At 39.2% G+C, this 16,237-nt stretch overlaps 1 protein-coding gene across 15 annotated transcripts in view; it reads left to right on the top strand.

Annotated features, from left to right (window-relative positions):
- CADPS2 (calcium dependent secretion activator 2) overlaps positions 1-16,237 on the top strand; it is a 318,019-nt gene that overhangs the window by 252,982 nt on the left and 48,800 nt on the right. For 6 of the 15 annotated variants that reach the window (XM_074168769.1, XM_074168768.1, XM_074168766.1 and 3 more), the window contains 2 exons: positions 2,411-2,567; positions 13,216-13,357. In XM_074168769.1, the coding sequence (XP_074024870.1) occupies positions 2,411-2,567; positions 13,216-13,357 (299 nt within the window). Of the gene's footprint in view, positions 1-376; positions 386-2,410; positions 2,568-13,215; positions 13,358-13,486; positions 13,607-16,237 lie in introns of all 15 variants that reach the window. The other 9 variants (XM_074168759.1, XM_074168756.1, XM_074168758.1 and 6 more) reach the window with 3 other exon arrangements.

Genomic DNA, 16,237 nt, shown 5'->3' with positions numbered 1-16,237 from the left:
GAAAAATCAATTCATCAGAAGTTTTCAGTGTAACCTAAGACAGCTTGAAAAGAATAAAGATAATGTTAAGATTTTTTTTCCCCTTCTTTCACTTATGTAATAAATGTTCAATTTTACTGAAATTTATAGAGTGTGCAGAATTTCAATATCGAAATATATCTGAGAAATAGATCAAGAAATTATACATTTCCTACTCAAAATGGAAGATATAGTATGGTGATTTCACATCATAATGTTAAGTAAATGTTGAATGTTTGATGGTGCAGTTGACAAAAAGGACCAGTAATCTCTAAAATAGTATATCACATTTTTAATGCTAGATTTTTTTTATTTTTTTTTAATTCATAACACTTCCAAATTTCTGGGATTCCCAAAGGGAAGAGAGGTATGTGATTCATGATGAACTAAACATTATTTTCCACTGTTTATAGCATGGAACTGTACATTGAATGTGTAGCATAAATTGTTCTAATGATTTCTAGTGCTGTATTGCCACATTTGTGTGTCTTTCTAGAATTAGAGAACTTCAGTCTTCCTTTAATCTGATCAATGCTTTTGTTCTCATAGAATGTGTGTCACTAATTGCTAATTGCCTTTAGTCTGTTTTCATATTATCCGTAATGACTGAACTACTTACTGTCTTAGCTGTGGTATTTGTTTTTCTATTCTTCTTCCTTGGTGCCTAAGCAATGATGGGTAGTTCCTGAGAGGGTCAGAAGAATTTCTGTCTGGGTTCAAAATGCCATTTACAAAAGGGAAGAAGATGGAAGGAAAATGTGCTGATGTTCTGGGTTTGGGTTTGCTTTATTTGTTTTGAGGTTTTGGCAATAATTTCTGAAAAGAGTTTTGCTTGCCTAAAAGGGACACCTGCCAATGCCTGTATACATTTCTTTTCTTCTTTCTTTATTTCTCTGCATTTAGTTATTTTGTAGGGTTAAGGAGTCTGTTCCTTTAATGAGCTCCCATTTAAACAGGATTTACTAATAAGAAACTTCTTCCCTTTTAAGGAAAAGGACTCCATTTCAAACTCTTGCCAAAATTTTGAAGCCTTGTCTGTACTTTTTTCTATGGTGCCAATCAGCATTCTTCAATCCTGACACTGCAACACGCAAAGTACTTTGCAGTGATAGCACAGCATTTCTTTAAAACCTCTTACCAGTTTGTCTTTTCTCCATTTGCCCCATGTCAAATAGTATTACAGGCAGTCATCGGAAAGGCCAGGATGGAAAAAAATATTTGTACACCACTTTTCAGAAGTTGTGTTTTATTTGATGCTTTTCAGGCCTGAGTTCATGTTTCTACATTACCTAGAAACGCAAGTGGGAATTGCTATAACTTTTTTTAAAGTTGTGGGAATTCAGGGCTTTTATAGATCAAGCTACATATATCCCGTGTTGGCAACTCAAAAATATTCAGAATGAGATATTCAAAATGGGGGGCATATGTTTGAAAGCAAAGACATTTTCTTACCTAGTATGTGTAGCTATTCCTCACTATTAGGTATCTTTGTTAGCTCTGAACAAAGCACTCTCAGCAGTGTGTGATATTCATCCTATTTTATAAGCTCACTTCACCTTCATCTTTAACTCCAGGATCATACAGCTCCCTCTGATCCAATACTCAGCTTCAATACTGACCTTTCAAAGCCCACATTTAAGTGACAATAAAAAGGTACAAGAGTTATATGTGAAGCAGTCCTTAATGTGGAGCTGGCTTTACTTGCTGACACACTATTTTTCACAAATTTCTTCTCTTCTTTTAAGCTAAGATTACCCAAGAAAACAGTGTATTCCAACATGCTGTTAAGTTACTGAAAATTAATATTTATACTAGTGAATTTCTAAAGATGTATTTATAGCATTTGTGGAAGGAAAACTGGATGCCTTCCTCAGGAGAAGCCAACATCTTTAAGGCAAAAATAGGAATTAAAAAGCACTCTGTATCTATTAAAAAAAAACCCACTTTAGACTTCAAGGAATAAAATTTCACATTCAAACCATCCCTTCTGATTAACAAAATGTATTCACAAGAATTTATTTGAAAAATAAATTAATCTAACTACTTATAGAATCGAATGAAATCAAAGCCTATACAGTAATTTTTCAGTGAGGAGGCCTTCATTCTTTTCTTTGCTCTCTGGCAAAAAGACTTGCAGGGATTTATACTCCTTTTTGATTTTTCTGTGTTACATTTTTGTTCTGATTATATCATCCTTTGCAGCATAATCTATTTGTTTTCTTTTTGATGCAAGGTTTTAAAAAATATTTTCACATTTTTCGCTTGGCCTGTTCATCCTCTCCAAATGAGATAGAACATGAAGTGAGATATCCAAATGTATTTTGCCATAGATACAACACATCTCTTTGCCTTACAACTCATGTTTAGTAATTCTATTTTGTCATGTTTGCAGGCATTCGCTTGGTGGCCAGAATTATTGGCTGAGCATGCAGAGAAGTTTTTGTCTCTTTATTCTGTTGATATGGATTCAGCACTCGAGGCACAGCCACAGGACTCCTGGGACAGCTTCCCACTTTTCCAGCTGCTGAATAACGCCCTCAGAAACGACAGTAAGATCTTATGTTCTTTGCTTATTGTGTGCATAATATTTTTCAATGTGCCCACACCTTAGAAATGTGTTTCTATATAATATAATTTTCAAAATAAAAGTGATAGTACCTGTGTTTATGGTATATACCCTGGTGCTCCATTTGTTGGAAGTTGAGCAGTTTCTCTCTATCCTTGCACCATTTCAGTCCTTTTTCTGGTGATCCATTAACCATTCAATTTCAGAAATTTCTCAGTTTTAAATCAGTTATGTACAGGCAGCATGATATGTATTTCATATTTCATGTTTAATCTATACTGCCTAAATAAAATTGGAGTTCATATTTCCTTCTCAGCCTTTGTGCAAACTACTTTCAGACTAGTTATGTCTATAAAATTATTGCAGGCCCCAGGTGAGTGTGGTGAGATACACACAAAAATGAGTGTTATTTTCACTTGTTGTATTGTTGTGTCATTATTTGAGTTGGAGACCAAAATTTGAAATAGACATATTTTGCTTTTATTCATCTTTGAAGAGAGAATTTTTTTTTAATAATAGTTAAGTTAGGCATGTTTTGTGTGAAAGTGATTTTAATAATGGAATTAAGGAAATAACGAGTGAAACCAAGAAAATCATAGAATTGTCCAGGTGAATTAGGTTATTTTAAAGACATTGAATTGCACCTTATTTTACAGACAGGTAATTTCTCCTAACATTTTAAGGCATTAAAAAAAATAAAATAATTGTGCTATGTTTTATATGTTTACTAATATTCTATTTCTTTAAAATGAGAAAATGACCTACTGGTTTTTTAATTATTTTTTGAGATCCAAATGCTTATTTTTATACAATGATTCAAGTTATTCCAGAATTTGATTTTTTTGGTATAAATGCAAGTAATCATTTTTAACTCTTCCTGGAAAATTAATTTCATTTCTGTGGAAGTTCAATAGCTTTTAAGAATTTTAGCTCTGTGTATGGAAACTTTTTGACTGAAAGAATGGAAAATAGTATTCAAGAGCTTTTCTCCAAGGTTACACATATTGCAACCTATATTATTTATCATTGTATTATTGTTAACCTTAGCTGCCAAGTGTTTATTGAAATACATAGGTCATCTCAGTATAGTACCTGTTGGCCACTGCACCATGTCACGAAATGGAGCAACTAGCAAATGTACAATTCACTGTAGCACGATGGATGACGAACCCCATGGAGGGAAAGGGGCAAATGGACAGGGCCACTAAGCTGTAGCTGAATCTTAAACATGATTGTTCAAAGTCACTCTTTTTGCACTAGGTTGGACGTGGTCTAGGACAGAGTGGAAGAAAATTAACAGCCTTTGAGGTCTTTTTTCATGAATTATGTTTCCATACCCCGACATTTAGCAATACATGAAATGCCATATTCCCAATGATATCTTTTTTCATGTGTTATCCTAGTGAAAGAAATTGTATCTGTTAGTGTTTCCCTTAATGTTTTTAAGATATTAATGAATGTTTCATCTGGATCCCTTGTTGGACAAACTGCAACTACAGAAAAGTATTAAAATTGCCATGCTGGTGGTAATTTAAGCTTGATTTAGAAGGATGCTCAGAAGGGTGTAAGAATTGTTCGATCTTGGGGCAGATCTCATAAGAGCTAGACTTCTGCAAGGTGGGTTCTGCATTACTTGAAGTGGGTGTCTGATCATCTGAAATCCAGATGAAATTAAAAATCTGAAGCCTATATTCAGGTGCCCTTCCTACCCTCTTACATTCTCAGTTTAAGAAGCATGTCTCTAGTTGTGATGTAAGTGCACTTAAAACAATTATATAGTTTCTGAAAACTGTGGAGGTATTTTACAATAGTCTTAGAAGAAGGATTTGTGGCACCAGTTTAAACTACATTATTGTCTCAGTTTTGTTCCTTTACACTTTGGTTCCAACCTGAGAGAAGTGATAGAAACAAACAAGAGTTGTCCTCATGTGCAAAGAGGTAGCTGGTAGGCTACTTGATTTTCTTTTCTTAAAAGATTAAATGGGTAATAAAGCTAAATGATTAAAACAGCCTTAGGAAAGACATTTTATGAAAACTTTCATGTCAAAGCAGTTATTAGCAAGATTGTAAAGCCTTAACTGAAGGATAAGAAATGACTGCTGTATGAAATGTCACACCTGTATACCAATTTCAGTAATTCCCTAATGGTAATAGATATAGTAAATGACAGTTTCTGGCAAGTGAAATCCATCTGGAAAATAATGCTTTTTTTTTTTCCCCAGAACTATTGGAAAGCAACCATGGAAATTAGTCACCTTTTAATCAGTGGGTATGTTAGCAAGTGGCAAGTGACCATTCTACCAAGAACTGCTTCCCAAGTGGAACATACCTCACTGCTTATTCTTTAATTAACAGCCTTTTCACCTTGCAAGAGCGTTAAAGCCATTAGAAAGAGCTCCCCGTGCTTATATAATCAATTTTACAGTCTTCCAAAATGAAATAAATAATTCTGGCTTTACTCTAAGTGAAAACCTTGTCCTGAAAACTATCACCTTCATAAAGATAGATTTAGGGGGAAAAAAAAAAACAACTGAAAAGGGAAAAAACTGGAATGTGGTCTCATGAGGATAAAAAGGCTAGTGTTAATAATTAACAAGGAGAGTGAAGTGGAGTAAATTAGCCATAATAGAGCCCACAGTGACTGGCAAAGTCACCTCTCATTATCAAAAAACTCATTAGGAAATGAAGAGGTGGAAATCCCACTGGGTTATTCTCACTCTTCGGCTATATCAGAGATTACTTTTCAGATTTCTTTCAAATGAAGAACTGTTAGGTCACCATATTGCATATTAGGTTAATCTTCACTGAAATTTGGAGGACTGACACCTGCGTGTTATTCTATCTCAAGAGCTTTAAATGAGCTCTAAATCTTCCATGCAGGAGTCAGTTTTCACATAAACCTGACATGAGCAAACTCCTAACAATAAAGAAACAGTCTAACATTTACAGCGTTAAAGAAAACTTACATGCAAGACTTTTTATAACTATGTTGCTACAATATAATATTAGGAAGACTATGAGATAATGAAAATGCATGGTGTTTACTATTCAAATGATATCAACTGTGTTATTCTATGTAGTATACAAAGCATTAGACAAGATTCAAGCCGAATACTTCAAAGCCAATATTCATTTAACAATGAGAAATTTTCCAACGTTGTCCAACGGTGTGTAACTTTTCATGAAGGGGGAAGGAAGGGGGAGTCCTAACTGCAGCTTCACATTTCTGTTATGAAGGACTCAACATTTAAGCTTCTCCATTTTGTTCTGACCTTATTCCACAACAATTAAGAGTTCATCTGTGAGTTCATCAGTGACTGGTTTCCTGTTGTGTTAAATCTAATTGAAGAACTAGTTTAAAAAAATGGATGGAAGAGTATGATCTTCCTATCCTCAAAAACATTTCAGTTTTTCCAACAAGAGCTAACAAATAACCAAAAATGATTAAAAAAATTACATTTACTGTGGAGATAAGTAATAGGTTGTAGATAAGTTTGTTGTGGTTTTTCAAAATGTAAAGGCTTGAAAAAAATATTGTAGCTGCTTTTATATTATACATTTTAATGATCTCCAAAGTTTCTATTGTTTCAATTATACCTGACTGTGTGAAGCTTTGTATATTGTACAGAAATAACAGTATCCAATATCTCTCCGTGATAGCAAAATTATTTTTTCCAGAATTGGGTATTCATAGAGGGAAGAAGGACCTGGTTTCCCCAGGATTGTATCTCATTTTCTGTAGTGACCATGTTACTTTTTGTTCACAAAGTCTATAAATTATGTTATGAATTACTCTAGAAAGCAATTTACTTTCTGTAGTTGTGTAATTATTCAGCTTAATCAGGTTTTCAGTGCCTCAATACAGACATGTATTAATTCCTCTTTATTTGAGAGGGTGTCAGAGATAACTTCTAGTGGCATGTGCCTAGTTACTTGAAGTTTCTATATATTTGGCTTATTTTAGAGGTTTTTCAATTGTATATTCTGCTGCTTTCCTTACCAAGTTTTCTGTCCAGGTGCCACTTGCTGACACTATAGAATCATAGAATCATCTAGGTTGGAAGAGACCTTCAAGATCATCTAGTCCAACCATCAACCTAACTCTGACAAAAAAACCCCCATCACTAAACCATGTCCCCCAGCACCATGTCAACCCGTCTTTTGAACACCTCCAGGGATGGTGCCTCAACCACTTCCCTGGGCAGCCCATTCCAATGCTTGATAACCCTTTCAGTGTAAAAATTCTTCCTAATATCCAATCTGAACCTCCCCTGGTGCAACTTGAGGCCCTTTCCTCTAGTCCTGTCACCTGTGACTTGGGAGAAGAGACCGACCCCCGCCTCTCTACAACCTCCTTTCAAGTAGTTGTAGAGAGCAATAAGGTCCCCCCTCAGCCTCCTTTTCTCTAGGCTGAACAACCCAAGCTCCCTCAGCCTGTCCTCGTAGCAGAGGTGCTCCAACCCCCTGATCATTTTTGTGGCCCTCCTCTGGACCCTCTCTATCAGGTCCATGTCCTTCTTATATTGAGGGCTCCAGACCTGCACACAGTACTCCAGGTGAGGTCTCACCAGAGCAGTGTAAAGTGGCAGAATCACTTCTCTGGATCTGCTGGCAACACATCTCTTGATGCAGCCCAGGATGTGATTGGCCTTCTGGGCTGCGAGAGCACATTGCCTGCTCATGTCCAGCTCCTCATCCATCAGCACCCCCAAGTCCCTTTCCTCAGGGCTGCTTTCTAATACCTCATCCCCTAGTCTGTATTGATAGCGAGGATTGTTTCGGCCCAGGTGCATAACTCTGCACTTGCTCTTGTTGAACCTCATGAGGTTTACTTGAGCCCACCTCTCCAGCCTGTCCAGGTCCCTCTGGATGACATCCCGTCCCTCTGGTGCATTGACCAGACCACACAACTTGGTGTCGTCCGCAAACTTGCTGATGGTGGACTCCATCCCTCTGTCTATATCGTTGATAAGAATGTTGAACAGTACCGGTCCCAGCACAGACCCTTGAGGGACACCACTTGTCACTGCTCTCCATCTGGACTTAAAGCCATTGAGTACTACCCTCTGGATGTGACCATCCAGCCAATTCCTTATCCACTGAACCGTCCACCCATCGAATCTGTGTCTCTCCAGTTTGGCAAGCAGGATGTCATGGGGGACCGTGTCAAAGGCCTTACAGAAGTCCAGATAGATCACATCCATAGGTCGTCCCTTATCTAGTGACATAGTCACTCCATCATAGAAGGCCACTGGGTTAGTCAGGCAGGACCTGCCCCTAGTAAAGCCATGTTGGCTGTCCTGAATCATCCCCCTGTCCTCCATGTGCCCAAGCATGGCATCCAGAAGGATCTGTTCCATGATCTTCCCAGGCACAGAGGTGAGGCTGACAGGTGGGTAGTTCCCAGGGTCCTCCTTTCTACCCTTTTTAAAAATGGGTGTGATGTTTCCTTTCTTCCAGTCTGCAGGGACTTCACCTGACTGCCATGACTTTTCAAATATCATGGAAAGTGGCTTTGCAACTTCATCAGCCAGTTCCTTCAGGACTCTGGGATGGATTTCATCAGGTCCCATGGACTTGTATATCTTCAGATTCCTTCATGTACCGTGCCTTCAGTTATAGTGGGATGGACTTTGTCGCCTGGGCCATCAACACAAGAGCTAGGAGGAGAGGGGTTGCCAGTGAAGACTGAAGCAAAAAAGTTATTGAGAACTTCTGCCTTCTCCTCCTCCGTTGATACAAGTTCCCCACTGCTGCTCATTAGGGGGGGTACGTTTTCTTTAACCTTCCTTTTCTGGTTAATGTACCTGTGAAGCCTTTCTTGTTTTTCTTTACGTCCCTTGCCAAGTTCAATTCTAGCTGTGCCTTGGCCTTCCTGACCTCATCCCTACACAGCCAGGCAACGTCCCTATACTCTTCCCAGGATGCCTGTTCCTTCTTCCATTTCCTGTGTAGCCCCATCTTGCCCTTTAGTTTGACCAGCAAGTCACGGCTCAACCATGGTGGTCTCTTGCCTTCCTTGCCCAATTTCATACATGTCGGGATTGAGATCTTTTGTGCTCTATAGAGAGCATCCTTAAAGATCTGCCTGCTTTGTTCTGCTCCCTTGTCCCTAAGGGCAGTTTCCCATGGGGTCCTATTTACTAACTCCTGGAGGAGCTGGAAGTTTGCTTTCTTAAAATTTAGAGTCCTAACTGTGCTTCTTGTGGGCTTCAAACTTCTTAAGAGAGTGAACTGCACTAGGGCATGATCACTGCAGCCCAGACTGCCTTCAACTTTGATATCCCTGATGACCTCACTTGCATTTGTGACCAACAGGTCCAACAATGCATCTCCTTGAGTAGGGCTGGTGATTTCTTGTCTCAAGAAGTTGTTGTCTAGGCACTCTAGAAGCTTCCTGGAGTGCCTGCAGCCAGCCGTGTTGCTTTTCCAACAGATGTCAGGGTGGTTAAAGTCGCCCAGCAGGATGAGAGCCTGTGATCGTGATGCCTCTTCCAGCTGGAGTAAGAGTTCTTTGAAAGTTCTTTGCAGTTTCATTGCCAACGTTCTGACAGGGGGGGAATTTTTTACTTCTTAAATAAATTTTCAGCTTGCTTCCATATAATGTATTTCTAAAATTCACTTTTAAAGTATGTCTTATATGTAAAAATACACAATTTGTATATAAGCTGAGGCCCTTGCAATTTTCACCACAAATTAAGTAACTGATTAATAAATGTTCTGTGGAGTCAGAATGTAATATAAACAGGAAATGAATGGAAACATGTTTCTTTCTTCAGGTTATTAATGATTTTCAACTGCTATAAATAGAATATGGAACGTCAAGGAAATTTTCTTCTGGAAATTTACTGGGTTTCTTTTTAATTTTAAAATATGCTAGGAAATCCAAGTGATGCCTTCCCAAGAATCCTATGGAGAACAGGATAATTATAGACTGTCAACCAAAGTGCTAATTTGGTCAGTGGAAAAGAGACTTATGTTAACCTGTGTCATTCTTCCTTTCCTTTGATTCTCCAGAAGCCCTTGAGGACAGCGTAACACACTGACTCCAGGATAACTCCTAAGCTGTGCCTATATAAGTAAAAGCGAAGCAAGCGCCACAGCTTCTGATGTGCACAAGCACAGTAGATTCTCTTCCTGCTATTGGAGAAGAAACATCATTCCAGTGCTGCGTTACTAGACTGTACTTTTAATCTCTCTTCTTTTCTTGTCATATTTTAGAATATTTCAGCTATCTAATATGTAAAAGTTGAATAACTTTCATCTTCGACTTCAGTCTTTCAAGAATTTTTCATCTGGGGATCTGTTTCTGTCCCTACAATCCATTTTCCATTAATATTGTCTATGTGTGAGCTCGTCCTGGCTTAGGCTTTCTTTTTGTTGTTGCTGTGAATATGAGATGGCTCATATGAAGAGGGTGTGGGGTGTCTGTATTGACAAGACAATGGAGAATTAAGCTACATAGCATTGAAGACAAGTGGTAGTTGAGGGATTTGAAGTGGGGCATTTCCTCAAGGATCTCTTGTTTCCCATCTGCTTTGATGCACGGGTGGTACCTTTTGGCAAGATCAATTCTAATCGTGGGGTAGAGTGCCATGAGTCTGCTGATGATACTCAGCTATATCACTTACCCCTGCGCTCTGAGTTCTTTCCCTGCCCTCCCAATCCTTGACGGAGATCTCCAGATGGGTAAATCAGAGCTGCCATGTCCTCAGCCCCAGGAAAACAGGGTTGTTGATCAGAAACAGCACTCTCTTGTGTGTGCCCACAGAGGGATCTCTGTGGAGGCGCAGTCAGATTTGGTCTTGGCATCATTTTGGAAAGTTTCACTTCACTGTGAAGACTGCTGTCAGGATGTTAGTCACAGCTTTTATTGCCTGTGACTTCTTTAAATTTCATTCTGACTTCGGAATAACAAAGAGTTGTCCTCCTGCCCATGAGGCTTTATTACTGTAATTCCCAGAGTAGGGCTCGTAGCAGAGCATTTCTGCAGTGTGCTCAGAAAACAGTAAACTACAAGCTCATCCCTTCAAGTAACTGTGATTGCCTGATTAACGCCAGTCCTGCACTGATACACTATAGCAGCAATATTGACTTAATTGACACAATTGTATTCTTCTTGTTTTTAAGCTCAAAGTTGCCTTGGAAAATCAGCCTAACATGTAGCTTGATACCAGCCACCTCTTGTTTCCCAAAAGCAACGTTCATCACCTGTTTACTGTGAAAGCTTTGTGTTAATATCCAAATCTTTCTCAGTTATTACTGGTGGTCACAGGTGCTGCAGTTTTAATATATATAAATATAGAAAAAATAAGACTGTTTTGAGTGCCCGATGTACAAATAATTATGCCAGAATTAGCTAGTTAACAAGTAGTTCTATGAGCAGTGTAAATAATGGAGCATGTTTGTAATGGACTCATAGGTGCTCTCAAGGGTGAATTCTCAAGAGTTTAATAAGAGATGAGCCTATGCCGCTGCCTTTTTCTCAGTGGAAACCCTAATAATCTCTGCCTGCTACTTAGCTGCCTGTTTTCATGAAACTTCATATACCTGAGATTTCCATCCCGGTGTGTAGTATGGTTGAAATTAGCTAAAAGTTTCAATATTCTTAGCAAGAAAGGGGCAGGTGGGAAAAAATAGAGAAAGCTGATCACATTGGTCTTCTCTCCTTAGTTAAAAGTGGTTGTTACATAATCTCCCATTACTCTACAAGGATGTTTTCAAGAAAATAGTTCTTGGCTTCAGATCATTGTATTTGAGAAGACAAAAAAAAAGAAAAAAAAAATATTGTCCAAACATGCAGCAACAAAGACACTTCCTTGCAATGCAAGTAGCAATAGGGAACTGAAACTTGACACTTTTTTTCCCATAGTCTCCATCTCTCCCAAGTTCAGTTTGTGGTGGACATTATTCAGAAATGGAAGGCAAAGGAGTTCCTGGAAGCTGCAGAAATTATTTTTATATATTATACATGGAGTTGTACTAGTAGTGGAACAAGAGGGGATTGTAATTTTATGAGGTGGTTACCAGGGTTTTGAGCCCCACCATTCAGCCTTTTCTTCTTAGAAGGAGAAGAAAAATTTGTGAAAATGTGGTTGTGGTACCCATCCAAATGGAATGAGAATCCTGGATGCAGGAATAGGTAGGAGGAGAAACCAACAAGAGCATTTAAAACAACAGAATACGTGTGGGGAAAAAAGGAGGGCTACCAAAAATCATAAAAACGTCTCTCTATGGCTCAGCTTGCCTGTATGATTTCCATGTAGACATAGGAAAAATCTCATAGGTCCTAATAACAGTACTGGATTATTGGGTGAACACAGACACATTCCAAGCATGAAATTGATATACTCTGTTGGTGGCACAGGACAGCAACCCACTAAGAGTTAGGATTTGTTAGAGAACATTTCAAAGAGTACCGGAACAAGCAGTAGTGGTGGCAAACGTATTTTCAGATTTTAATACATCTTTAGTTTGCATTGTGTATACAGTTTTTCATGCAATAAATCCCATCTGTAAAGCAGATAATTTTCTACTGTTTATAGCTAATTTACTTTTCTTGAGTAATATGCTTCATGCTTATAGTATGCCCACCAGTATGCCCTCCATTTCTTTCAAAAAGCAGGAGAACATTTCTAGGTGTGTTACATGTTGTCAGCTTCCTAAGAGCTTTTGGCAACTAGTTTTCAGGACTTCCTTTAAATACTTATAAAACTACAATTGCTGTAAAGTGGAGATAATCACACCAAAGAAGGAGCAAACTTCTGGAAGGGAAGAATACAGATAGCATCCTTTAAAATTTTGTGAGACAGTTGAGAGGGTGGAGGAGAGGCAAGTGTGGCTGCTGGGGCTGAGTTTCACACGAACACAGACAGGCTGGGAGCTGCTTTTGTTTGTGGGGGTCTGGATGCAGTTTGTGCATGTCAGGATGGGAAAAGCCAGGATTCTGGTGATGAACTCTGGCCTTTGAGATTTTTATGTATGGACATGCATAGGCATACCAAGACAAGTTTTCTATTCAAGAGGTCATTTTATGTCCTGTGTAGCTGTAGGCAGCGATTCAGGACTTTGCCAGCTACCGAGGAGACAGAGCAGATGGGCAAACTGCTCTTATTCCCCCAAACAGTCATATGTCACATACTGCCTTTTTCCATTAAGCAATCTGGAGAAAATGTTGTATACCTCTATTTAGCCTAGTGAGGCTGGAATGTTTTACTGTAACCTTCGTTCTTAGCATAAGGAGAATAAAAATAATTGAATGACATTCAAATACTGTTTGTTTGGTTTCGGGGTTTTTTTTCTGTCTTGGTGTCTAAGTATTGAACAAAATTGCTAAGGCTTAGATTCAGCAAAGTATATTATTAATGTTAAGAAGCTGCAAGTGTTCTGGTTCAACAAAGAACTTCAGTATGTGCCTAGTTTTCATTACAGTGACAGTTTAAAATGTTCTGCGGTATCCTCATGGAGCACTTAATTTATCTTTTATGAACTGTATTTCCTACACAAGCTGCATCTTTTTCTTAAAATGCTTTTTGTACTAAAAACATTTTAAGAGATACTTTCTCCAATAGAAAAATAAAGTAGGGAAAGGCCTGACATTTTTATTTGTGTTTTTTTGTTTGTTTTTAAAGCATTTTTGTGCAATGGAAAGTTTCACAAGCACTTGCAAGAAATTTTTGTTCCCATGGTCATCCGCTACATCGATCTCATGGAATCATCAATTGCCCAGTCCATTCACAGAGGTCTTGAACAAGAGTCATGGCAACCTGTCAAGTAAGTGCCTTCTACAAGATCTGAACAAAGCACCTGCCTATAGCTTTCTGTCTAATCAGGTGTTCTCCCCCATTGTCCTCTAAATATTCTATTTTTTATTGTATTCCTACATTGTTTATTTCTTCACAGGAGCATCACCAACAGTCTTCCTAATGTAGCTCTTCCAAAAGTTCCAAGTTTGCCTCTTAATCTTCCACAAATACCTAGCTTTACTACACCAACCTGGATGACTTCTTTGTATGACTCCACGTGTGTATTCTTCAATAACCTTCTGACTGTATGTCAGCTCTGCATGGCCTTGCTAGTGTTCTGTGCAGCTGTATTTGGATTGCATGGTGTTTATGATCTCTTAGTTGAAAATTACTGTTTCTTGGGAGTGAGCCAAGCATGGACTGTTAGTGAGTTGCGCTTTCTAGTGCATTAAAATGTAGCAGTCTTAAACCTGATAACTTACAAAATCAACTTGGCAAAGGTCTGTCATAGTATGAATGGTATTTAATACCCTAAGCAACCTAATGACTCTCCTGAATTAATGAGTACTGGGGAGCCTTTTGGATAACTGATTTTAGATTGTGGTTTTGTAAAAAGTGAGGCAGCCCATCATATTTTTGCATGGGTTTGATTAACTCATTGTATATTGGTTCTAAAAGTCATTGACTGCAAATATTGTCATTAGATCAAATATCCCTGTTGTGAGGAAACAGTAAAAGTTTAATAAGTAACCAGAATAGAAGTACATCCATTTCTTTGTCTGTTTCAAAAAAATATGTATTTCTTTTTGATTTCTCCCTAACACTTCAGTGCTCTTTTCTTAAAAAAATGATGTAGAGCAGACATGCCTTGTTCCATGGGAATATTCCCATATTTACAGGCCAGATTTCTGTGTGAGGACACATATACAATAGATAAAGGGTCAAGAAGAACCTTATTTTAGCTGAAGTCGTGTTAGGAAAGGATGAATGTGAAAGACTTCAAAAAACACAGGTTCGAGATGCAAAGCTTAATAATATGATTTCAAGCCAAGTATTGTCGTCTCAAGTTTTATGACAGTTAAACACTCCTAACAAGTACTCAGGTCCATTACTGAAAAAAGTCGATAGTTTGTTCTCTGTCAAACTTCTGGCACTTGTCTGTTGAGTATTATGATTGTTGTTCTGCTGCTAATTCCCCTAAAAGTTGACAAAATTCCTCTTAATCCTTGGCTTTGGTACCTTTTGTGTTTACTATAATAATGCTAGGTTTCTCCTGATGTGGTTATGCAAGTCATTTCAGCTTTGAGTACAAACTAATTGGTCTTCTGCTACTCACATTCCTTTCTGTTATTTCCATGCTTTCAAGGGTTACTTTTTTTTTTTCAAGAATAGCTTTCCGAGTTAAGAGTTGTTATAATCTTAGATGTGGTCTTACCGTCTGTATTCTTGTAGCCCCGTCCAGCCCCATGTAGGTATTAGAAACTGTGTATTTTGAATATTGAATTATAATTAATATATAATATATATGGATTCTGGTTGGAGGATTATAGTGGTAGACCATTCTTAAATGAAGGTTCTGGTGTAGCAATAAATTCCTAGATTGTATTGTCAAAAAATGCGCAAGTATAGTGATATTCAGCCATTGGCTCATCCCCCTTGCACATCTGGTATTAAGGTTCATGGTGTGTATGGCAAAGTCTGCATAACATCCTAAACCTATAAGTGAGGTTTTCAAAGCTTTTGGTGAACACTTAGTTTGACGTGAGCTGTAAGCACTTGCCAGCAGTAGCTGCCACTCTGGTGCTTCTCAAGAGAAGTGGGGATGAGCGGTGTCCCCACTGTGATGTGGCCTCTGTAAGGTCACATCTCCTTTCAGCCACCCCGCACAGCGTTCAAAAAGAGCTCTGCCGAGGTGCTGGCTCCGTTGTAGGCACCTCTTCATGTTCTTTTTCCCTAAACCTAGAGCTTTGAAGTTGCATTTGATAAAATATGTATAAATTACATATTACATACTTGGCTTCACCAAGGGCAAATCGTGCCTGACAAATTTGGTGGCCTTTTACAATACTGCCACAGACTTGGTAGACAAGGGCAGAGCGACTGACGTCATTTACCTGGACTTATGCAAAGCATTTGACACTGTCCCGCACGACATCCTGGTCTCAAAATTGGAAACTCATGGATTCGATGGATGGACCACTCGGTGGATAGGGAACTGGCTGGATGGCCGCATCCAAAGGGTTACAATCAATGGCTCAATGTCCAGGTGGCGGCCAGTAACGAGTGGTGTTCCGCAGGGGTCGGTACTGGGACCAGTACTGTTTAACATCTTTGTCGGTGACATGGACAGTGGGATAGAGTGCACCCTCAGCAAGTTTGCTGATGACACCAAGCTCGGTGGCGCAGTTGACACGCTGGAGGGAAGGGATGCCATCCAGAGGGACCTAGACAGGCTGGAGAGGTGGGCTCGTGCAAATTGCATGAAGTTCAACCAAGCCAAGTGCAGGGTCCTGCACCTGGGACGTGGCAACCCCAGGCACAAATACAAGTTGGGTGGAGAATGGCTGGAGAGCAGCCCCGAGGAGAAGGACTTGGGAGTGCTTATGGATGAGAAGCTCAACATGAGCAGGCAGTGTGCACTGGCAGCCCAGAGAGCCAACCGTGTCCTGGGCTGCATCAGGAGAAGTGTGGCCAGCAGGTCTCGCGAGGTGATTCTGCCCCTCTACTCTGCGCTCGTGAGACCCCTCCTGGAGTACTGTGTCCAGCTTTGGAGTCCTCAACACAGAAAGGACATGGACCTGTTGGAACGGGTCCAGCGGAGGGCCACGAGGATGATCAGAGGGATGGAGCACCTCTCCTATGAAGACAGACTGAGAGAGCTGGGGTTGTTCAGCCTGGAGAAGAGAAG

This window comes from Numenius arquata, chromosome 2, assembly GCF_964106895.1.
Source record: "Numenius arquata chromosome 2, bNumArq3.hap1.1, whole genome shotgun sequence".
In the NCBI taxonomy this organism is placed as follows: domain Eukaryota; kingdom Metazoa; phylum Chordata; class Aves; order Charadriiformes; family Scolopacidae; genus Numenius; species Numenius arquata.
The sequence above is the reverse complement of the archived record's forward strand: the minus strand, read 5'-3'. Positions and strand labels throughout refer to the sequence as shown.